The sequence below is a fragment of the Triturus cristatus genome, chromosome 11, assembly GCF_964204655.1.
Source record: "Triturus cristatus chromosome 11, aTriCri1.1, whole genome shotgun sequence".
NCBI classification, from domain to species: Eukaryota; Metazoa; Chordata; class Amphibia; order Caudata; family Salamandridae; genus Triturus; species Triturus cristatus.
The window spans coordinates 742,137,864-742,164,362 of record NC_140594.1 but is presented as its reverse complement, the minus strand read 5'-3'; the positions used below and the strand labels follow the sequence as shown (position 1 = coordinate 742,164,362).

Genomic DNA, 26,499 nt, shown 5'->3' with positions numbered 1-26,499 from the left:
CTGTCTCCGCAACCGATTCTACAGTGGTGTCCGCACCTATAGTTGCTGTGTCACGTTCGACGAATCCATTCACACCCGACGCCCCAGATGGGGCCACGGGAGGTGCTAGCAATACTTTTACGCCACCTAGAATAAATAAACTTGTTTTTCAAGAGTCAGCGCATTCACGTACACCCAAATTCGTAAGTGAACGTGCGCTTAAGGAACTTCTTATAGATTGTAGATATGACCCGGTGGTCGGTAAAGAGGACGAAATGGTCCTGGCATCACTACGCATCAGACGAGCCGCAGGGTATTTAGCGAAGTTACCAGGAATGACTGCGCATCTAGATAAAATATATCATTTTGTTCAAACAGGGCGAGATCCAGAATGTATTAATAGAGCTATGGAATTCCAGAAAGTAGAGATACAGGGGGAACTGTTACGTTTCCTCATAAACTGTGTGATCAGAAATCAAGACCGACCGGGGGTAGACCCGAATGCCATGCTTATTCTTACAAGATGGAGCCAGAATATATCAGAAGGGAGACACGATAAGCAAAATTGTATAATAGCAATGTGCCGAAAGATCCGTAAAGAAATAGAACGTATTCATGAAGAAAGATTGGAAACAGACGAGTTCGAGCAAGATGAAGTGTCCGAATCAGGGGATTCCGTAAGACAGTCAGAGACCATAGCCTATGTAGGTAGAGGAAGATCCTGTAATAATACTAGATGTTTTTCTGATCCAATACACTCTGTATGTCCAAATAATAGCAGAACATATCAGACGCCAATAATAAATCTGAAGTCTCCTGAACATTTGTTTCAAGCCGCAGATAAAATACTCCGAGAACGAAGGGGTTACCACCTCCTCGATTCTATGGATGAGCAAGAACTAGCCAGATCAGCAGTCCACTGGATTAACAGTCCTGGAAAATACGGTGATGAGACCGTAGCACACACGTTTTTTTACCTCAGTTCAGATGAACAACGTTTAGCTGGAATCTATATGGTTCAGCAACTCCTTATATTATATAAGAGCCAACATGCTGACCCTGGTCCTTTACCTGATATATTAACGGAACTACTCGCGAACAGATGGAGAGGTTCTAGTAACAAGTTAATTAAAGAAATATTAGTGTCACGTAAACAGTATGTCCTTTTTGTAAGTCCGGATTCTTTCTCGCTGCCCCGCAAAGAAAGAACGCCGTATTATATGGATAGACAAAATCCCTTACGAGAAGTGCACCCAATAAAAGGCGAAGACAATCAGTTTCACCGTGTATTTGTATACACACCCATAACAAAAATTGAATTGTTAGAAATGAAGAAAGTAGTACCGAGCCATGACAAAGACCCAGCGGGTTTTCACCGAGAAATTAAAGACATGTTACTGATGGGAGAGTATACCTATCCTGATATTATGACGATATTAAAGGTGCTAATGCCTGCTGGCATTTATGAAAAGCTGAAAGAAAAAGAGTGGGAAGTGGGAGAGCAAAAAATAGATTGGACAGCACTAGAAGCAGAGGAAAGGGCCCGAACTGCAGGTTCAGGGCTCGGGGATAAAGTTAAAGCATTACCAGGTTTACTAGTACAAGTACTGCCACGTTTATTAACTACGAAAAAGGAAGATTGGGGTGCAATCTCAGCCTGTAAACAAAAGCATGATGAAGACACAAGTGATTATTATGCCCGATTTGAAAAATGTTTTGGTGTAAATAGTGGTATAAAAGCAAGTAGTGAATCGTATCCACATTTATTTGTGACAAAATTAGTAGAAAATGCATTACCTCCAGTAAAGAATAGAATATTGAAATTCGAGAGTACCTGGCAAAGTAACACTCCGTCACAAATGCTACAAATGTTACAGTATCATCACAATAGAATTAGAGATGAACAAGAACACGAACAAAGACGTATGAAAGATACAAAAATGAAAATGCTAGTGTCTCAGACAGTACCGGCTGAAGGACATAAAAAGGGTATGACACAGTCCGATTCAGCAGGACCGGTAAAAGGGACATGCAATTATTGCAAAAAGCCAGGTCATTACGTACACGATTGTCCAGTTTTAAAACATAATATCGCCATAGGTAAAACACAAGAAAGATCACGGCCACTCAGACAAGATCAGAATGAACAAGGAGCTATGCCACATTCCCAGGCCATGCCAGCCGCACAACAGCCAATACAGTTTGTGCCAGCTGCACCACCGTTGCCTGCTGCTGCCACACAGACCACAACACGACAAATGTATCAGACTGCACAGTATGAATATCCTGAGTATCAGCGTTACGCATGAACCAGCCTAGAGAGGGAAGTTGACTTACCCCTTATCGAGATTCCTGTAGATCAAGAAGGACCTTATGTACATAGTGAATTATTAGGTCAAGATAGAAAATTCTTACTCGATACAGGGGCAAGTCGAACAACTATAAAACGTAGTGAAGTTCCAGGGGCACCCCTCTCAGGCTCTCAGAATATCTCCCTGGGTTTTTCAGGAAAGCCTATTGTTAATGAGGTATCACAGCCACTTCCACTTACGATTGGTCCTTTGACACGAACTACTGATTTATTGCTTACCAAATCTTGTCCAGAAAACTTGTTAGGTATAAAGACATTAAAAGCCCTAGGGGCTATTATCTGTTGTTCTCCGGAAGGAGTACGATTGTTTTTACGTGATTTTAAAGGTCATTATGTATCCAGAGACATGGATCGCCGATTACAGACTTTACCAGCACATCTATGGGCACAAGGCCCTACTGATGTTGGTTGCATGAACATTACACCATACCGAGTCACATTAAAGGCAGGAGTGGTGCTACCACGAATGCGACAATACAAGTTACCACCAGATGCTGTAGTGGCTTTGCTGAAAATCATTGACGAGCTAATTGCCCAAGGAGTAGTTGTAGAAACAGACTCCAACGTATGTAATTCACCGATAATTCCGATTCTTAAACGAACAGATCCTACAGCCCCGCCAGTGTATCGATTGGTTATTGATTTACGCGAATTAAACAAATGCATTGTACCACAATTTCCTGTGGTCCCCGATATCTCATCATTATTGACAGCCATTGATTCCGAAGCAACATTCTTTACTGTAATTGATCTCAAGAATGCCTTTTTCAGCGTCCCCATAGATCCGGAAAGTCAATATTTGTTCGGATTCAGTTTAAATGGGCGCAGTTTTAAATTCTCACGCGCTCCTCAAGGATTTACAGAAAGTCCCAGCATCTATAGCCAAGCACTGAAACGAGAACTTGACAGTATCCACATGCCAGTTAACACTGCCTTGCTCCAATATGTCGATGATCTGCTGATCACCGCTAGAAGCGAACCTGAATGTGAAAAGGCTTCTCTGACAGTTTTACATTTTCTAGCCGACAAGGGGCACAAGGTGTCTCCTTCTAAGCTGCAATTCTGTGTCCAGCGAGTTATTTATCTTGGTCACTCGCTGTCCAAGGAGGGAAGGCAGCTTACACCAGATCGCATCCAGTTAATTGCTAACATGTCAATACCCCAGACACAAAAGGAGGTGCGGGCTTTCATAGGCCTCACTTCATATTGTAGGCAGTGGATCCCTCAGTACGCATTTCTAGCAAAACCACTCATTCAGTTAACCACACAGGAGGCAGCCACATCGACTGTTCTCCCTTGGACTCAGGAACATACACAAGCTTTTGAAAGCCTAAAGGAAGCTTTATGTCAAGCACCTGTTTTAGCAACACCATGTTATAGCAAACATTTTACACTCTTTGTTACAGAACGCGAAGGTACTGCCTTGTCAGTACTCACTCAGGAACAAGCAGGAGCACGCAAGCCATGTGCGTATTTTTCCAGTACATTAGATCCCGTAGCTCAGGCTTTGCCTGCGTGCCTGAAATCAGTGGCAGCAACAGCTTTAGCAATTAGACAAAGCGATGCCATAGTGTTAGGACATCCATTGACAGTACAAGTACCACATGCAGTAGAAGTCCTTGTGAACCGAACGCAAACACAACACTTGACCATAGCAAGACTTACCGGTTATGAACTGACATTGTTTCAGCCACACATAGAGATCCGACGTTGTAATACATTGAATCCTGCTACACTTTTACCTGTAATTGGAACAGACCCACTAGCTCATGATTGTGTTGAAGTTATTGAAATAAAGACGAAACCCAGACAAGACTTAACAGACGTTCCATTGTTAGATCCAGACCTGACGTTGTATGTAGATGGATCGTGCATGAGAACAAGTACAGGAGATTTAGTGGCCGCGTATGCAGTCACAACAGACACTGAAGTTATTGAAACAAACTGTATAGATACTTTGTCAGCCCAAGCAGCGGAACTTATTGCTCTAACACAAGCCTGTATTCAAGCCACATATAAGAAAGTTAACATATACACTGATTCACGTTATGCATTCGGAGTTGTACATGACTTCGGGGTGCTTTGGCGAGAGAGGGGTTATTTAACTTCCCATGGGACCCACATTCAGCATGGGTCTCTCATTCATGCTTTGTTAGACGCAATCCATCTGCCCACAGCTATATCGATTATGAAATGTAAAGCACACACGAAGGTTACTGATATCATTTCTCAAGGCAATGATTTAGCTGACAGAACAGCTAAACAGACTGCTCAGACTCGCACATCCGACATGACAAAGACAATAGTTCGGACACCAACACAGTGTATGACAATTAAGGATCCCGCACTTGACATAATTGACATACAGTCACATGCCACAACAGAAGAAATAAAGAAATGGACTGAACTAGGAGGGATCCAGACAGATCAGGGATGGGTGACAAAGGAGAAATCTGTATGGTTTCTTCCTGACTCTATGGTCCAAGCCATTATAGCTACAATTCACAGTCCGGCGCACTTAGGAGAAAAAGCTATGCTAGATAGCATTCAACACATTTGGTTCAATAAACATTTACGAGCAGCAGCTAAACAAAAAATCCGTACCTGTATGATATGTTGTCAGTTCAACCCAGGAAAAAGTGTTCCTGTAGAACAGGGTGGATTTCATACTCCTGATCATCCTTTCGAAGCTCTCCAGATGGATTATATCCAGATGGAACGATGTCGAGGATTCAAATATGTTCTTGTAGTTGTCTGCGCTCTTTCCCGATGGACTGAAGCGTACCCAGTATCAGATTACACTGCCCCGACCACTGCCAAGCAGCTAGTTCGAGAATTCTTCCCACGGTACGGTTTACCACGTGTTGTATATTCAGATAACGGCCAGCCTTTCTCATCTGAATTAATGAAACATGTTTCACTTTTGCTGGGATATCAGTGGAAGTTTCATTGTGTCCGACACCCCGAGGCAGCAGGTCTCGTGGAACGACATAATCAAATTTTGAAAATCAGATTGTCTAAAATATGTCAGGAGAAAGGTGTTGACTGGATAGTAGCCTTACCAGTTGCACTATTTTACATAAGAATGGTAGCACACTCTCGAACAGGGCTATCCCCGTATGAGGTGATCTTCGGCAGACCACCGAATATGTGGGGGACGCCTATACCACGTAAAATAACTGATGTTGATTGTAATATGCTGACAGATTACCTGGCTTCCTTGATGTCTGCACTACAATCTTGTCGTTCACAGGTAGCTGCAGCCTTTCCTGACAACACTGAGGTGAAACCCCATGACGTAATCCCGGGCGATTATGTCCTTGTGAGGAACTTTGACAGAAAGACCCAACTGGAGCCGAGGTGGAAGGCACCCAAGCTAGTCCTGTTGACCACAAGGACAGCCGTGAAGATCGAGGGAAGAAAAGGTTGGATCCATTCAAGCCACATCAAGAAATTTCATGGACTTCCTTCGGATATAAACAGTCCTCCTCGTGTGACTTCACCCATTGACTCAAAGCTACCTTTGGCTGAGGCCAGTAGCACAGACCTTTACAAACTGAAACTTAGACCCAGGCCGTCGGACGATTTGATTGTTTAAGTCCTCTCCTAGGTGAAGCGGTTGAATTTGTCCCGACATGTATCCCTTAGGTCTGAATCATGAACAATCAAGAACAATGTTGAAACGACATGCATACTGTAAAGCACTGCGCAGCCACTGTATAATGACATTATTAATTTTGTTTTCCTTGAGTTTTATAATAATTACTGCAAGTATATTGTTGCATATGTATTATCCTGTTTCTAAACATATTTTCAATATAACTGATGAACATTCTTTTAGTGACCTACCCCCACATGAATTATCTTATAGACTTGCGCTGCGTAATAACACTTTTATTAGTATGTTACATCATTCCCATCAGACTAGTAATGCCACTAATTGTTGGGTGTGTGGCCGACTTCCTCCCTATCAGAATAACAAAGGAGTTCTGCCTTTCTTCCCCCATCCGTTCACACATAATGGCTCCTGTGGAGCGTGGTTTAGTTTACTAAATTCCATAGACTCAGACACAGCAGTTTATCAACACCATTGGATATGGGGAAATCTGAATCTAGTTTTATTCAAAGTCTGTTACCCTGATAAGGAGGGTCACCCCAGTAGAACAGGAACTGATCTGGAAAATGAAGTGTATGGATTAGGCAATTTTACACCTAATCTTATGATTTTGAATGTCGAATCCGAAGTTGAACTAATTCTGCCCACTATGTCAGTATTTCCAGTTAAGGGTGAATTATGTGTAAGAAAAGTTGGTTCCATACATATGGGCCATAGCAAATGCGTTACTACAGTAGAATATAGTGATCAAGGTAAATCTTCATTTAGAGCTTCTCGCCATTCCTACTTTATATGTGGTCAGACCGCATATATGCGTCTGCCTCTAGATTGGGATGGTACCTGTTACATAGCATTCCTTTTGCCACCTGTTTTCCTAGCTCCTCCTGATTATTATCGAAATGTTCATTTAGTACACAATAGAGAGCGAAGAGATCTCCCAGTTATCGATTATACTGAGACGGCATGGGACAAGTATGTAGATTTCAATAAAGGTATCTTTCCCTATATAGGTACAATTTCAAATAGTAAGCTGATACGTAGGCTAACCAAGACTCTTGAAGCTGTAGTGAATGAGACTATAGCAGCCCTAGGCAATCTGACAGAGGAGCAATCGGTGATGAGAATTGTTGTTCTTCAGAATCGTCTTGTCCTTGACGTCATCCTGGCCGATAGGGGCGGAGCTTGTAGGGTCATCGGATCCAGCTGCTGTATATTCATACCAAAAAATTCGCCATCTGTATATAAAGCTATAACACGCCTTCATAAGATTGTGAGCCAGATACACGAGGATCCAGGCACTTGGACGTGGTCCGGGTGGTTTTGGAGTGTGATATCAGCCTGGGGATGGAGAGTTCTGTCCTTCCTAGGTATTGGCCTTCTTATACTATTCAGTTGCTGCTTATGCCTGCAATGTGGACCAGCGATTTGTGGTCTGTGTGCCACATCGTGTATTCCACATCAAGGTTTTCGTTCAAAATCACGGAAGAAGAAAGAAGAAGAAATGATGCTCCATGAGCAAATCGATGGATTAATGAAGATCGATATCTCTTAAAGGGCAAGTAGGGGACAAGGAGGGAATGTGGAAATGTGGATTTTCCTGATCAGTTATGTCCCCTATCTTGGACCCCAACGGTTCTATGTGCATGTTACAAGCACATGTATGTTCCCTCCAGTTCCAGTTTCGAAGACGCAAACACATGTGCGTCCACCATCAACATGTCCTCTGTCAGATCCGCCATCAATGGGCTGGATTTTCAATTCCTAAGTATGAAAGGCCACCGACTTTATATGGCTAAAGTTACTCCATTTTCACAGTTCAGGCAGAGTAGGCCCGATTCTGTCCTCAAAGCCTTTCACTGCTCTCTGCCTCTGACAGCATCAATTTGAGCTCGCATCTGTATCCATGAACTTTGTCCTACTTCCTGTGCAGCTAACGGTGCCTGCCTCGGCCAGTTTCGCCTGCCTGCCAAGAAGCTGTATTTCACCTTCGAATTATCTACTTTGCTCCTCAGCCGATGCATTCCTGTCCAGTAGTTTAGGTAAACATTTCCTTTAGCTCCCAAGCAAAGGGCTCGGCCTTTCTGTCCTCATGCAAGTAAATCATAGCCCTGTTGCCATGGAAAGTTTCTGCCTCTCGCATCTCATATAGACACTTAGACGCTTGTACACGCACACACACAGTCAGTATAGAATAGATTCTGTCCGAGAGTCCTTCCTTGTGGATAACATAGTTCTTTAAACATAGGATGTTAGATATGATTTGGGATTAGGTTGACTTGACCCCCTAGACTTTTTGTCTCCACATGTAGAGCTGAATGTCAAGTCCCCTTCACCCCCTAGTTACACGTCAATTACACGTCATGCTGCTGCGCGCGCATCTATGCCAAGTATTATCTTATAGATCCACCTATGCACAACATCATGACCAATCATGTTTCTTTTTACTCCTTATTACGCCCATTTTCGGTTACGCATTTACTATGTCATTTCTCTTATCAATTGTTACGCCTTTTGCATTCGTTTCATTGTAATGTATGACCTATAAAAGTTACTTTTTGTCAATAAAGTATTGTACTTCACTTCCTGAACCCTCGTGGTGACGGAACCTGAAGGCCGCGACTCGAGTCGGCCATTTTGGAATAAAGCCCATTCAGAAACCTCTTATACCACGGATTCTGCCTCTTATTATTCTGAGCTATTTTATTTAAGATTCCGTATGAAATTCAGTCCAGGTAAAAGAATATTTACCACAGTGTACTGGTCAGGACCAGTTCCTCTGCAGATGTGTATACGTGGCATGCAGAGCACAAATATAAGATTACTCACTAAAATCCATCAATCATCAGTAATTCCGTGGTCAACAGAAATAAAGCAGAACTGTGTATAACTTGTGCCAGAAATATAAACATAGACATGCCTGTGGTTACAAAGTCAGGCGCTCACTTCATTAATCATCTGGATATGAACAAAAGGTCGCATCTCTTGTGTCAACAATAATTTGTTACCATCAGCAGTCTTTTGTTAGCTGTAATACATGTGATATCAGTCAGTAGGAAAGTAAAACAAATGAGTAATTGACCTTGTGTCAATGTGCCCTGCTCTACTTGCCCGTATCAAGAAAAGAACAAATATATGCTCTGGGGTCATTCAATATCAGCATTTCTTTGTGCAGATGGAGCAGATTTATATGAGCTGAGGTGGCAGGCTAGAAAAGGTGAACAAAAAATGGTGACTGGGAAACACAAAATGGAGGAGCTTTCGTCCATTAATAAACCGTATTTCCACAAGATGTCCTCATGCCTCTTTGTGACGTCTTCTCCTTAACTCCTGGTCTAACATCCATGGCGGAGCATGCCATTAAGACAATCCCTGGGAAAAAGGGTACGTCTCAGGCCCTATAGAATACCTGAAGCCCGCCGAAAAACCATCCGAGAGGAGGTGGAAAAAATGCTATAGATTAATATCATAGAACCCTCCATCAGCAAATGGAATTCGCCGATAGTTCTCGTACCGAAACCGGATGGTTCGGTACGGTTTTGCATCGATTTTAGTGAAGTAAATATAATCTCGGAATTCGATACGTATCCCCTCCCAAGAGTAGATGAAATGGTAGAAAGAATAGGAAAAGCCAAATATATCAGCACCCTAGACCTCTGTAAGGGATAGTGGCAAATACCCCCGAGTGAACAGGACAAAGAGAAAACTGCTTTCTCCACCCCAGACGGGCTGTACCAATTCAAGGTCTTACCCTTCGGGCTGCATGGGGCTCCGGCTACGTTCCAGAGGGCCATGAACCAGATCTTGAGACCTCATGAAAAATATGCCGGAGCATACATAGATGGCATTGTCATCTACAGCGATGATTGGACTCAACATATGTCTCATCTGTCGTTAGTGATAAAAACTCTAGGACAACATGGCCTTAAGATCAACCCAGCCAAGATCTACCTTGCGGCCCAGACAGTGCAGTACTTAGGTTACTTATTAGGCGAAGGAGTCATTCGACCTAAAAATTCCAAAATAGCTGCCATTTCACAGATCCCATTTCCCCAAACAAAAAAAGACCTCCGAGCCTTTTTGGGGTTACTCGGTTATTACCGACGGTTCATACCCCGCTTTTCCCAAACCGCGGCCCCTCTTACCGATTTGTTGCAGAAAACTGTAAACACAGAAACGAGACTGAGACAACCCACGAAGGAAGTCCTACAGGCCTTTGACACTCTTAAAAATTCCCTAACGTCGGATTCAGTACTAGTCAGTCCCGACTTCTCACTTCCTTTAATTCTCCAGACCGATGCTTCAGAACAAGGATTAGGGGCTGTCTTATCCCAGGTGATCAAACAGGGGGGAGGAGAAACCCATATTGTATATTAGCAGGAAACTATTTCCCAGAGAGCAGAACTATGCAGTAATTGAGAATGAGGCTTTAGCAATCAAATGGGCCATAGAGACTTTAAGATATTACATAGAAGGAAGGGAATTTACTCTTTTTACGGACCATGCCCCTTTGGAATGACTGGCACAAAACAAGGGAAACAATGAACGAGTGTTGAGGTCGTTTCTGGCCTTGAAACCCTATCGGTTCCAAACCCGCCACAGAAAGTGGTCTGAGCAAGTAAATGTGGACTTCCTATTGAGATACCCCCAGGACAACAGCCCTAGTAGTAAGACGGGGAGGGGAAGGGGATGTGAGCAGGTGAGCCACGAGAGAGCGACTACCTTCCCCTTCACACTACAGAGACCAAAATCCTTCAGGACGGGGGAGGAACATCTTAGGGACGAACATCCACGAAATAGGACCACAGGAAGAGAAGCACCTACCTTTCCTGTCTTCCCGCAGCAAAGAGCGACGGAGAAGAGAGGAGGAGCCGACCCCGGAAGCAGAGTGTCGGGAGGCGTAAAACCGTGGCCCGCCCAGGAAGGGTCGTTATTGTCTAGAGGAAGCGGAACCCGGAGAGAAGAATCAAGTGTGGAATTACGAGTCGACCAGCAGGAGAGGGAACACGAAGACGGCGACCGGAGCGGAGGCGAGGAAGACGAAGCAGACGACCACTGGACCGAGGAGTGGTGGAGTTCACCGGAGGATGCTGAGGAGCGGCCACAACTCCAGAGAGTTGCGGTGGGGCCGGTGAGTACCGCTGTTCCAGGGGGCCTTGGGGAAGACTTAGACGAGGGCGGCGGGAGGAGTGTGCTTAGCGGAGAAAACGGGAGAGGGGGAGGCTATTGGGTAACACGGGGAGGGAACGAGGACGATTGTTCGGACCCAAGACCTACGGGGGTTTGTTTGTTAAACACCCAACCATCCTGATCATAGTTGGCTGTATACCGTGTTCGAATCACCCCCTTTGGGACTTTAATTTGGGTCAATCACCGTATTGTCTTACTATTTTCCATACCGCCTCACAATTCCCATATCGCCTCACTATTCCACATACCGCCTCACTATTCCTCTGACCGCCTCACTATTCCCTGGCGCCGAAAGATCCCAGAATCACCGGGTGTTGGTGACGGAAGTTAAAAACGGCATTGATTCATAATAAGAACTCAGAAACGGCCACCATTGTTTTTTCTTCCTTCTGAGCCTCCGGTCAAGACACCACGACGGACGGAGCTGAGCATCAATCTCGGGCCACCGGCCACACAGTTGAAGAGACCAAGACAACCACACCACCCTTCTGCTTGGAGGACCCCGACTTGAAGGAAGAAGCACTCCCTGCTACTCTAACACCCCTGTTTTTGCCACCTGACAATAAAACCACTTCTGTTTGACAATATATAAAGCCTCCGCGTCTGTATATCCGACCCAGTCTCCCACACCGTCCTAACACTCACTCTCATGTTGGTGAGTTCCTAAGTGTTAGGGTTAACTTAAGGTGTCCAAATGAACATCTTAAACCTGCTCACAAATTTCTTACACAAAAGACACATTAACATTCCCTTCTTATGAGCTGAATGTGATACACTTTGGCTACTAAAGCAGACTCTGCAATGATGTTGGCTCTGGAGGGGCCTCCCCAACCAGGTAAACTTTCTCGATGGCTGAGGGCAGTCACTTTGCCTTGAGCCAAGAACTAGGGAGGAAGGCGTGTGCATGTTTAAGATGTTTTACTCTGTTTATCAACTCTTTTAGTACAACAACAGCCTAGCAATAACAGGTAAAAAAGGGATAGGTAAGCAGAAGAAATCATTTAGAACACTTTCTTGAATACATACAATACTTCATGGGGATATGTTCATGTTCCTAAAAAAGGCAATAATTTGAATAGTTAAAAGGTTTGACCGGATGGTCTCCACTAACCTACAAAATTGACGACTGACTTCAGTGGTGCACTACCAGCGACAGATGCAGTGACCAGGTGTGGGTACTTCAGTCTGTACCACGCAGCAAGGGACCCCGGATAGGAGCCACCAAATGCAACCCACTTCCTGTTGCTCAGTCCCATCTTCTCACCCAGCACGGTCTGAAAGTGGGCCAGGTCAGCGAGGGCTTGCAAACTGCTGAGGTAGTGTAGGTTGGATGTGCTCATGTCCCTGGGAGGATGGAGAGAAACAGGTCATGTCTTTTCCACAGACTGTAGCAACTGCATTGAAAATATGGTACACAAACCTGAGTGATGCATATTAGCAGAATATCCCAAATGTACTGAGAAAATTGCAAATTTTAACACAATTTTGAAATGTTAACCATACACTGGCCCTTTAACGAGTGGGTCCCTTGGTTCCATTGGAAGCGTTAACACCAGATACAAACCCTATCAGAATTGTGAGTTCCACAGGTACACAGCATATCTGTTTACTTTCACCTGGACTTTTCAGCTGGTGAAAGGCAACAGGGTGAAACTCCAAGTGACACTGCAGAGAAGTACAAAGAATAACAGGGAATCGGACAGAGAAGCACTGACTCCCCAGGTAATTCCTCATTCCCAAGTGAACCCTCAGAGTCCGACTCCTAATCCAGGGTACTTTACATACCCCTCCTCTCCTCCCAGAGTTCTCTGTACCCAGGGCTTCTAGAAGTATAGTTAATGGAATGACGACCAGGCCATTCGTGATAGGGGCTAATGTGTGATACAATTCATGAGGGATGCCGAATGGATGTGCGGGATGGACAGGTAGATTGTAGCGAATATTATGGAAACATGATAAGGAGAGTTGATGAAGAGAATTAATAACAATGATGGATCCAGGGAGCACTGTTGATTTAAAGATGACGTACTACAGATAAAAGCAAGTGAAAAGGAGCATATGAGAGCATCAGTCTACAAGGGAGAAATCTACAGGTAATTTAAACTGCCGACGATGGACTGAATATGAACACCAGTGATGAAGACAAAGATTATGGAGAAGGCTCTCAACAAACATTACTGACAAACAAATGGCGATGGGCTGAGCCAAGACTAAACTACACAGATGAAAGGAGTAAATCAGGTGGTATCATAAGAGCAGCTTCAGATGCGCAATTAAAGCAGTGATGTTACTAGGCACGGTCTGGTAAATCTCAAGTCACCCAGTGTACCAACGTCAGGCGTGACTGTTTCCCGGTACCACGTAAGGTGGATGTAACACAAGGAAGCCTGCAAGTGCTGCTAAATTCCACAGCCTCTACTTTTCTTAGGAAAGTCAATTTGTGACATCATACCCTGCTATACTAGTGTATTTATTTATTACGTCACAGTCCCCGATACCACTGCGCGCAGTGTGAACAACACCACCTCGAGTATATCAACCTCTTTGGGCATTCAGTTAAAGGGAAAAGCAGCTTTTCCATTTTGTTTCCCTGAAAATCAATTCACCGGCCCGATGGGGCTTTATGAGAGTATATTTATGTATGTATTGCAGAGCTGATGCTCACTATAGGGAATACAATGCCCCTCCATACCATTTCCAATACCTGGTATTCGGCCTAAAAGGGAAATTATAGTGAAAAAGGGCCCAGCATCCCCGGGGCCGCAGGCGTTCCCGATTTGGGGTGGATCAACTTGCAATGCCTATAATTTGGAGCAGGTGCATCCCTGAACCAACGTCGCAATACAGAATACCGGGCAATTCATAATGAGTCACATAGTGGGCACTTTATGCAAACTATCATTAAGTGAATTGGTGTTAAGTGACATACCTTTATAGCACTGGCATTCACATTGTAACTTGTAAGACAGATCGTTTATATGTACCAAGCTAATATACGTTTCGGAAGACAAGCCTCCTTCATCAGGGAAAGTGAACAGTGAATGGAGTTCTGTACAATGAAAGGAAACAATAATATTTTACTGCATTTCTTAATAAATGTAGAGTTTGAACTTTGTCTGAATAGTGGCTCAGCCAGTGCTCCAAGTAAGACAGGGCCTGTAGATGAGCCCTAGCAAAACAAAACATAAAAAAACGACGTTTAACCAGGGTCCCATGGAGCCCTCTATTTGTGTCCTTTGCCAGCTGAAGAAACACACTGCACCCGCCTGTCTGTCGGTCCATGGCCTACAATGCAACACCACCAGAACTCATTCTTTTGAGACAGGGATGCAAAAAAAAAATGGTGGTTACTATTCTTTTTAATTCCAGTTGCAAAAGCAAGTAAGTTCAGTGGTGGCTCTTCCGCAAAGGCGGAGGAGCGTCGCCCACTGCCTGGCTCAAAGCCAGCAAATGTAAAATAAACCTATATTATTACATAGTTTTATTTTGCATTTGCCAGCTCTTAGCCAGCCTTGTTTTGAGCGGCAGGGCCGAGGCATGGCAGGGGGGAGGAGTGCTAGTGCACTGCACTCCCCTAGTGCTCATGTGTGTTTAGCCAGCCGTCTCAGGTCGACCAAAACACACATGCGCATTTAGGTTTTCTCCAGTCCAGCTGCATTGAACAGCCGGGTTGGGAAAACCCCACAGACCCCCTGGTCTGAGCAGGGCTTCTTTTCTGCCCACTCAAACCAATCCCTGGGATTGGACAAGGAGTCTTTTGCAGAAGCTACTTGGACCAGGCAGGAAGAGGAGAGGCAGCGAGACGAGACGCGACACTGGAGGCAGCCAAAGGTACATGGTTTTTTTTTATATTGTATTTTCTGCCCCCAAGCCCACCCCTCCACCGCGCGACCCCACCAGCCCCACCACCTTTTGTTTATGGCAGTTGCCGCTGAGTAAGTTCTTTTCTACATTTAACTCTATCCAGGGGTAGCGAGAACGAACAGCGAAGAATTTCTTCATGATGCGGAACGGAGAAGGGAATTCAGATAAAGCATGACAACTAATCATACTTGATAAACTCAAAATTCTGTCAGAATTTTTTTTACCTTTTAAAGGAGTTTGGGGCCTGATTTTGAGGAATCTGAGATTGCATTAAACACACAAAAGGTGTTTTGCAACTCACGTCTTTCCTCACAGTAAACATCTACTGATGGGTCAGAACTGCACAATGTGCTGCAAAGTGCAAATATGGTAGCATGAAGACTCAAGGGAGGAAACAGAGAGAAAGTCTGGGGGGGAATAAGAAAGGACCCGAGGGAAGGAAAAGATGGGGGAAGTTGAAAGTGTACGAAAAGGAAAGAAATGGCTAAAAGCCAGAAAAGGCCAGAGATGAAAAGAAAGAAACAGGCTATATAGGACGAATTGCAGGGGGACCAGTAGAGTGTAGAGAACAGGGAGAACGGTTAAGAAGATGCAAAGTAGTAAGAGTGGCGAGAAAGAGGGACACAAGTATGAAGAATGAACGCATGTCAGATACAAACGGAGGTGAAAGAATGAAAAGGGCTAAGAGGTTAGAAACTAGACTAGAAAAAGAATTCTGGTTTTACCGCATATTTTCCCACGAATTAGCCCCCAATGGTTCATGAAAGGTTGCAATCAGCATATGGACGTCACTTTTTTTGGAGTGTGAGCGGGTCTTTGTGTCATCGCAATATGACCCAGTCCATAATACAAAATCAAAGATTCATTTATAACTTTGATTTTCTCAAATGAAGTATCGGTCACATTTTTTCAACCTTAACTGCTGTGAGTAAAATTTGGCATTCATCGGTGGTTAATTCGAGCCGGTGGGGTCCACCAGCACTCATTTTTGGGGACCGGCGCTTATTTTTCCACATCGGACTTTTACTGAAGCAGGAGAGAGAAAAACAAGGGGGAAAGAAGAAGGAAGAGAAAGACGTAAAAACACTAAGAGTAAGCAGGAGCCTGCAAGAGAAACAGATTAGGGGCAGGGGGTGTCTGGTAGTGGATTAAAGAGGCCTGATGGATTTAAAACTGGCTTTTGGCACCAACATTTAATAGCACAGGGCATGGGCTTATAAGCAGAGGCCACTGGACTTTATGGCTATTGGAACTCTCCTTTCTGTTCTCTGACACATTTCAAGTGTAACAGAGTTGTAGGAAAGTAGGATCTGCTTCTTATGGTTACCCCCACTTTTTGGTTGATGTGATGCTGTTTTTGACTAGTCTGACTGGGATCCTGCTAATCAGGACCCCAGTCTATCTGCTTTTGCCCTAAACTGTTATGTACTTGGGTACACCCCAGATTGGATACTAGGGTACCCTTGTCAGTCCCTAGTATATGGTACCCATGTACCCAGGGCATAGGTACCCCAGAGGTCTCCCATGGGCTGTAGCATGTATAGTGCCACCCATGAGAGACCATTCAAAATGGACCTACAGGCCTGCCATTTCAGCCTGTGTAAGTTTCTGCATGCACCACTTACTCAAATTATAGGTTTACTATATCTAAGGGTCACTGCACTTAAAACCTATGTCACCCCTCTAGCAGGCCTTTACAATCCTGAGGGCAGGGTGCTTGGTTCTACGTGAGAGGGTGCCCTTGCATGAGCAGGACACCCCTGCAGCCTACGGAGTCCATTCTCCCGAGTTGTTAGTGAAGCAGTCATATACTAATATTGAGAGGCATTACATCACTGCGCGATGACCATCTCGAAAACGGCTGCAACGAACCTTGTTGTGTTTGGTGTCAAACATGTTGAAATCATACCCCCACACCGTACCGTTGTGGGAGGTGTGATTCCACGCACCGGGAGAGCCCTCAGTTAGGCTCTCGCTGTTCCCGGTACCAGCCCTCTAGTCCCGGACAGCACAAAATGGTTGCTGCTGAACAGAAATACATTTCTGGCCTACTGCTGCTGAGCCAAGTTCGAGCAAGCGAAGGCAGGACAATAGGCATCCTGTCACAGGGAGGTGTGACCACCTCCCAGACAGGATTTAATGTATTAGGGCTGGGTGGGTGCGCTTGCCAGCGTCTGAAATTCTTCATGAGGGGCACATTTGGTGTCCCTGTGCATAGCCCAGTTCAAATCAGTCCTGGGAGCCGTTGGCTCTTGCGTGAAACAGGACAAAGGACATGGGAGTAACCTCCCCCGTGTCCAGACCTTCCCTGGGAGGGTCCACTGAATCTGCCCAACCCTTTCCTTAGGGTACTGAAGGACTTACCTGAGTGTAGGTCCCTAGATTCATCGTGGACAAGATACAGAACTGAAACCACGGCACTTTGACCGTCTGGGCACTCTTGACTTTGTCTCCCTCTCAGTCTGCTGCCTCGTCTGTGCACCACACAGGATCCGTGTTGGAACTGTGGAGCATCCAAGACACCTGAAGATAATCTCCCTTGGAGTGAAGGAGTCACTCCCCTGCAGTCACAGGCACTGCAACACTGCTGACCGGTCTGCTGATTCCAAGCTCATACACACTTCGAAGGGTTCAAAACACAGGAGGTGGGTTTCTACGTTCCTCGAGGCCCGAGCTGTCCTGTCACTTAGGTTGAGGTCAGAATCCCTCGTGGGGGTTGCAATACCCAAACCCCTGTGCATCGCATACTTTTGCATGTGCAAATACTTGTTGGCAATTCTCCAGCAAGTGCATTGGGCTCCAAGTAGCCCCAACCTCTGGCAACTTCTCCTACAAAGATCTTCAACCACATCGCACCGTGTGCTCCGTGGCCTGTTTTGTAAAGCTGCCCGAGGTCCTCCTGCGACTCCAGTGTCTTCGACCTGTGGGTCCTGTGCAGGGTCAACTTTGTCTTCTTTGGGCACCCCCAACTGCTCTGGGCTTGCCCTGACTCCCCTGCTTGTGGTGAGTCTCCTGGACCTTGCTGGTCTTCTTCCTGCAACTTCTTGACTTCCTGCGTGGGTTGCTTTTGCCAAGGCTTGTTGATGTTCCCGTCGGTCATCGACCCCCTCATCGCTCGACATCCTTCGTGGGACAGCTCGTATCCGGCTCCTGGTCATCCTCAGCATCGCCTGGTCCCTACAGCTGCAGAGTCAAGGTCATCAACTTCTATCCTGAAGCACCAGACATCGGAGGGCATTCGTCTAACGAGCCTCTGGACACTCCCAAGTGACCCAGACTCTGTCCCCTCTGCTTTCAGATACTCTTCATCAAGACTCCACGTTTGGATTTCCACAGACACTTTCTCCTCTTCCAGAAGGGGCACTTTCCCGAAGTCCTCTGCAAGTGCATGCAAACTCACAGGAAACACATGAATTGTACACAAATGCATGTAATTTGTGGGGATATGCCTTGTGAACCATGTACCCCATTGCTGGAGTGTGGCAATCTGTGCACAGTCCAGTCAATGGGGATACATGCCACTTACTGACTTACCTGCATTCCGGTGCCCACAGGGTTGGCTTCGGGGTTCATCTGCTGCAGTGTAGAGGGGGGCCTGGAGGAAGGAATCCACATCAGAGACAGTCGGGGAGAAGCCGATTTGGGTGAGTATGCACCTCAAATCCATCATTTCTGATTACTCAAGGCAGGTGCTCAAACTGCCATGGTCAGGTTGTCAGAAACCCACTTCGTAATTAGGACAGCGGTCGGAGATCCCTGTGCCGCCCTCTGGATGCTGTTCTTCTCGGAGAAAGGCTGCCAGAGTCGGCAGTCTGTCAGTGCTTGGTCATAGTACAGGAGACATGCACCGTAATCTGGCAGTCGGACCGACCGCATCCAACAAAACTGTAGAGATCGGACCGCCTCCAAAGGAACATGGAAGTCAGTCCGTTCGACATCGTAATGAGACCCTAAGTAACATGTGTCTTTTCGGAAGGAAGGGTGGGCAGAGGGAAAGAGGAATAAAGATGGCGGGGGCAAAGTGTTAAGTCTCAGTTAACGCTGAAAAACAAGTGACAATATCACACTGGAAAAAATAAATTATCTGGCAGATTTTTGGATTTCATAATGTAGTTCTTTTAATGCCCAAAACGCGTTGGGTCTAACTTAACCTTCAAGCTGGATCATTATAATGGCACATATGATGGTGCCTTTGCGATGTCTATGACTCATCCAACCTACACAGCTGTTTAGGTACTGACTGAGCGCCATATTTAAACGCCCCTCCTTGCCTTATTTTAGATGAGTACCACACACATTTATCAACAGATTATGATTACAAGTGTTATTAATAACACAACGTACTCAGTGGGGTGACTCTTCCCATAGAACCTGTGCTCCAGCATTAAGCAGACAGCTCCCAGTTTTTGCGCGTACGTCAACCAGGTGCCATGAGTCATCCAAGCTGGGTTTGCAGGACCCTCGCCACCAATCATCAGGAAAACGGGGCCGCTACTTACATTCGAAGCAAAGGTATCATTCACGAAATATCGCTGTAAAAACAAGACACTTGAATAAATACGCCATTTATATTTTAGCCCTATCAAACGTTTTTTAAAAATGTTTTCTAATTTGGTCATAAATATATAAGTTTACACAAGTGCAACAATGATTATCAATTGAAAAATGTTGCTGTTTTTCCACCTCCTGCAAAGGATCCTGTTCCAGACACACTTTAATTTCACGTCAGAACATACACGCTCACTCCAATAATTCCACAAAAGTCCACATACTAATGAGGTCAAACCTGGGGGGTGCAAGAAATAAGCTTGGAAAATAAGTTTACTGAAAGCTGTAAAATCTTTATATAGTAGATGGTCTTCCATGGGTGGTGGGTTTGCCCCTGGTCTCTACCTCCCTAACGAAAGGCTGATCTTCAGATTTTTGAAGGGGAAGATGGGAACATAACTACTGCACGGTAGCTCTATATTTTGTTTGTTCCCATCCCACGTCCGCACTGCGTCATGAAATTATTTAGTTTGCAATGGCTATCAGCACTGTAGCATCAACTCTTTGGAAAGTAACTATTTCAAGCAAAGCGCTCTTACAGTGTAATTTGTAAAAGAACGTTTGCATCCAATGTGTAATCTGTAGGCCAAAGTACGACTCCTTTTTAGGTCTTGTGCGCTGCTCTAGGAGAGCCTTTAGCCCTCGGTCTGCTTCTTTTCAAGCACACTCGTGCTTGTGCTGGCATCCAGCTTGCGGGAGCGAGCAGCTGCGCGCGTTCTAATTGAAAACATATGGCTATGGGGCTGCTGCTGCTCGCTTCCGCAAGGCAGAGGCCAGCACAAGCAGGAGTGTGATTTAAAACAGCTGCTGCTTGTTTGCGTTCCAGCATTAGTCATTCACAGTGATTAAAAACAGTCACTCTCTTTCTCTTTAGCTTGCACTCTCTCTTTCGCTCGCTCTCTTTATTGTCGCAGGTCGCACAGCAATTTGCCTTACAACGTTCTGCGTCACGACAATTAACAATAGCCTCTATATAAGGCAATCACTACTGAGCTATAAAATATCACAAATACGTTTTCCCACGTGCACGGCTCTCTCCAAAGTGTCCCGTCACATAATATTTTACTGAATTGCCTTATGTTTGCATGTTACTTTCCTACTACTTACCAGCTGCGGGCCTAAAATGCTTGAATAACTCAAGTAGTGGCAGTACTTTATCTGCTATGATTTCAAAATAACAATCAACAATTGCTTCCATTTATGAAGGAAAGATACCATAGAGCCAACCACAGAGAAATTACCAGTGATCGACCACGTCCACCACCACGTCCTCCACCATGTCCACCACCACGTCCTCCACCACCACGTCCTCCACCACCACCATCATCACGTCGTCCACCAACACCACATCCACCACCACCTTCACCACGTCGTCCACCACCATCATAACCACGTCCACCACCACCACGTCCACCACCACCACCACCACGTCCAACACCGCGTCCACCACCATGTCCACCACCCCCATATCCACCACCTCCACCACCCCCACCCTCCACCACCATGCCCACCACCACCACGCCCAACACGTCCACCACCACCACCACATCCACCACGGCCACCTCCACCACGTCCACCACGACGTCCACCACCACCACGTCCACCACCACCACGTCCACCACCACCACGTCCACCACCACCACGTCCACCACCACCACGTCCACCACCACGTCCATCATCACCACCACCACCTCCACCACCACCACGTCCACCACGTCCACCACCACGTCCACCACCACTATCACATCCACCACCACTATCACATCCACCACCACTATCACATCCACCACCACCACATCCACCACCACATCCACCATCACATCCACCACCACCACCACCACATCCACCACCACCACCACCACCACCACCACATCCACCACCACATCCACCACGTCCACCACCACCACCACATCCACCACCACCACATCCACCACCACGACCATGTCCACCACCACGTCCAACACCACCACATCCACCACCACCACATCCACCACCACCACATCCACCACCACCACATCCACCACCACCACCACGTCCACCACCACCACCACGTCCACCACCACCACGTCCACCACGTCCACCACCACATCCACCACCATGTCCACCACGTCCACCACGTCCACCACCACCACGTCCACCACCACCACGTCCACCACCACCACGTCCACCACCACCACGTCCACCACCACCACGTCCACCACGTCCACCACCGCCACGTCGTCCACCACCACCACCACGTCCACCACCATGTCCACCACCACCACCACGTCCACCACCACCACATCCACCACCACCACGTCCACCACCACCACGTCCACCACCACCACGTCCACCACCACCACGTCCACCACCACCACGTCCACCACCACCACATCCACCACATCCACCACGTCCACCAACACGTCCACCACGTCCACCAACACATCCACCACGTCCACCACCATGTCCACCACGTCCACCACCACCATGTCCACCATCACCACGTCCACCATCACCACGTCCACCATCACCACGTCCACCATCACCACGTCCACATGTCCACCACCACATCCACCACGTCCACCACCACGTCCACCACCACCACATTCACCACCACCACCACGTCCACCACCACCACCACCACGTCCACCACCACGTCCACCACCACGTCCACCACCATGTCCACCACCACGTCCACCACCACGTCCACCACCACATCCACCACCACATCCACCACCACATCCACCACCACCACCTCCACCACCACCTCCACCACCACGTCCACCACCACTTCACCACCACCACCACCACGTCCACCACCACCACGTCCACCACCATGTCCACCACCACCACATCCACCACCACATCCACCACCACCACCACCACGTCCACCACCATCACGTCCACCACCACCACCATCACGTCCACCACCACCACGTCCACCACCACCACGACCACGTCCACCACGACCATGTCCACCACCACGTCCACCACCACGTCCACCACCACGTCCACCACCGCGTCCACCACCACGTCCACCACCGCGTCCACATCCACCACCACCTCCACCACCACGTCCACCACCACGTCCACCACCACGTCCACCACCACGTCCACCACCACGTCCACCACCACCACGTCCACCACCACCACGTCCACCACCACCACGTCCACCACCACCACGTCCACACGTCCACCACGTCCACCACCACGTCCACCACCACCACCACCACGTCCACCACGTCCACCACCACGTCCACCATGTCCACCACCACGTCCACCACGTCCACCACCACGTCCACCACCACGTCCACCACCACGTCCACCACCACGTCCACCACCACCACCATCACCACGTCGACCGCCGCCACATCCACCGCCGCCACGTCCACCACCACGTCCACCACCACGTCCACCACCATGTCCACCACCACCACGTCCACCACCATGTCCACCACCACCACGTCCACCACCACGTCCACCACCACGTCCACCACCACCACGTCCACCACCACCACGTCCACCACCACCACGTCCACCACCATCACCACGTCCACCACCACCACGTCCACCACCAACACGTCCACCAACACGTCCACCACAGACACGTCCACCACCAACACGTCCACCACCAACACGTCCACCACCACGTCCACCACCACCACGTCCACCACCACCACGTCCACCACCACCACGTCCACCACCACCACGTCCACCACCACCACGTCCACCACTACCACATCCACCACCACCACATCCACCACCACGTCCACCACCACGTTCACCACCACGTTCACCACCACGTTCACCACGTTCACCACGCCCACAACCACGCCCACCACCACGCCCACCACCAGGTCCACCACCACGCCCACCACCACGCCCACCACCACGTCCACCACCACCACGTCGTCCACCACCATCACCACATCCACCACCACCACCACGTCCACCACCACGTCCACCACGTCATCCACCACCACCACGTCCACCACCACACCACGTCCACCACCATGTCGTCCACCACCACGTCATCCACCACCACCACCACATCCACCACCACATAAACCACCACCACGTAAACCACCACCACGTAAACCACCACCACCACGTCCACCACCACCACATAAACCACCACCACGTAAACCATCACCACCACGTCCACCACCACCACGTAAACCACCACCACCACGTCCACCACCACCACCACGTCCACCACCACGGCCACCACCACCACGGCCACCACCACCACGACAGTCACCACATCCACCACCACCACCACGTCCACCACCACCACCACATACACCACCACTACCACCACATACACCACCACCACGGCCACCACCACCACGTCCACCACCACGTCCACCACCACCGTGTCCACCACGTCCACCACCACCGTGTCCACCACCACCATGTCCACCACCACCACCCCGTCCACCGCCACGTCCACCACCACGTCCATGTCCACCACCACCACCACGTCCACCACCACGTCCACCACCACCACATCCACCATCACCACCATCACCACCACGTCCACCACCATGTCGTCGTCCACATCGTCCACCACCACGTCGTCCACCACCACCACATCCACCACCACCACATCCACCACCACCACGTAAACCACCACCACGTAAACCACCACCACGTAAACCACCACCACGTAAACCACCACCACGTAAACCACCACCACCACGTAAACCACCACCACGTAAACCACCACCACCACGTCCACCACCACCACGGCCACCACCACCATGGCCACCACCACCACGGTCACCACATCCACCACCACCACCACTACCACAGCCACCACCACCACCACCACGTCCACCACCACGTCCACCACCACGTCCACCACCACGTCCACCACCACGTCCACCACCACGTCCACCACCACGTCCACCACCACGTCCACCACCACGTCCACCACGTCCACCACCACCGTGTCCACCACGTCCACCACCACCACGTCCACCACCACCGCATTCACCACCATGTCCACCACCCCGTCCACTGCCACGTCCACCGCCACGTCCACCACCACGTCCATGTCCACCCCCACCACTACCACGTCCACTACCACGTCCACCACCACGTCCACCACCACGTCCACCACCACCACCACGTCCACCATCACCACCACGTCCACCATCACCACCACGTCATCCATCACCACCACGTCATCCACCAACACCTCCACGTCATCCAACACCTCCACGTCATCCAACACCTCCATGTCCACCAACACCTCCACGTCCACTACCACCACCACCACCACGTCCAACACCACCACCACGTCCAACACCACCACCACGTCCAACACCACCACCACCACATCCATCACCCCGTCCACCACCACGTCCACCACCACCACTTCCACATCCACCTCCACCTTCACCACCACCACCTCCACCACCATGTCCACGTCCACCACCACGTCCACCACCACCACGTCCACCACCACCACGTCCACCACCACCACATCCACCACCACCACCATGTCCACCACCACATCCACCACCACCACCACGTCCAACACCATGTCCACGTCCACCACCACATCCACCACCACATCCACCACCACACCCACCACCACGTCCACCACCACCACGTCCACCACCACCACGTCCACCACCACCACGTCCACCACCACCACGTCCACCACCACCACTACCACCACGTCCACCACCACCACCACCACGTCCACCACCACCACCAGCACATCCACCACGTCCACCACCACCACGTCCACCACCACCATGTCCACCACCACCATATCCACCACCACCACATCCACCACCACCACGTCCACCACCACCACGTCCACCATATCCACCACCACGTCCACCACATCCACCACCACCACGTCCACCACCACCACATCCACCACCACGTCCACCACCACCACGTCCACCACCACCACGTCCACCACCACCACATCCACTACCACATCCACCACCACATCCACCACCACCACCATGTCCACGTCCACCACCACGTCCAACACCATGTCCACGTCCACCACCACCACGTCCACCACCACCACGTCCACCACCACGTCCACCACCACCACGTCCACCACCACCACGTCCACCACGTCCACCACCACCACCACCACGTCCACCACCACCACCACCACGTCCACCAACACCACGTCCACCAACACCACGTCCACCAACACCACGTCCACCAACACCACGTCCACCAACACCACGTCCACCACCACCACCACCAGCACATCCACCACATCCACCACCACCACGTCCACCACCACCACCAGCACATCCACCACATCCACCACCACCACGTCAACCACCACCATGTCCACCACCACATCCACCACCACCACCACCACGTCCACCACCACCACCACGTCCACCACGTCCACCACCACGTCCACCACGTCCACCACCACCACTACCACGTCCACCACCATCACGTCCACCACCACGACCACCACCACATCCACCACGTCCACCACCACGTCCACCACCACGTCCACCACCACGTCCACCACCACCACCACCACGTCCACCACCACCACGTCCACCACCACCACGTCCACCACCACCACGTCCACCACCACCACGTCCACCACCACCACGTCCACCAGCATCACCACGTCCACCAACACGTCCACCACCAACACGTCCACCACCAACACGTCCACCACCACGTCCCCCACCATGTCCGCCACCACGTCCGCCACCACCACGTCCACCACCACATCCACCACCACCACGTCCACCACCACCACGTTTACCACAATGCCCACCACCACGCCCACCACCACGCCCACCACCACGCCCACCACCCCCACCACCACGTCCACCACCATGTCCACCACCACGTCCACCACCACGTCCACCACCACCACGTCGTCCACCACCATCACCACATCCACCACCACCACGTCATCCACCACCAACACCACGTCCACCACCAC

The 26,499-nt window shown here is 48.9% G+C and overlaps 1 protein-coding gene across 1 annotated transcript in view; it reads right to left on the bottom strand.

The window, feature by feature from the left end:
- Positions 1-26,499, bottom strand: part of LOC146785399 (putative serine protease K12H4.7) — a 625,777-nt gene that overhangs the window by 500,040 nt on the left and 99,238 nt on the right. Inside the window, exons 2-3 of the mRNA XM_085634403.1 lie at positions 19,362-19,549; positions 12,265-12,497 (exon numbers count right to left, since the gene is read on the bottom strand). Of these exons, the coding sequence (XP_085490529.1) occupies positions 12,265-12,497; positions 19,362-19,549 (421 nt within the window). The remainder of the gene's footprint in view (positions 1-12,264; positions 12,498-19,361; positions 19,550-26,499) is intronic.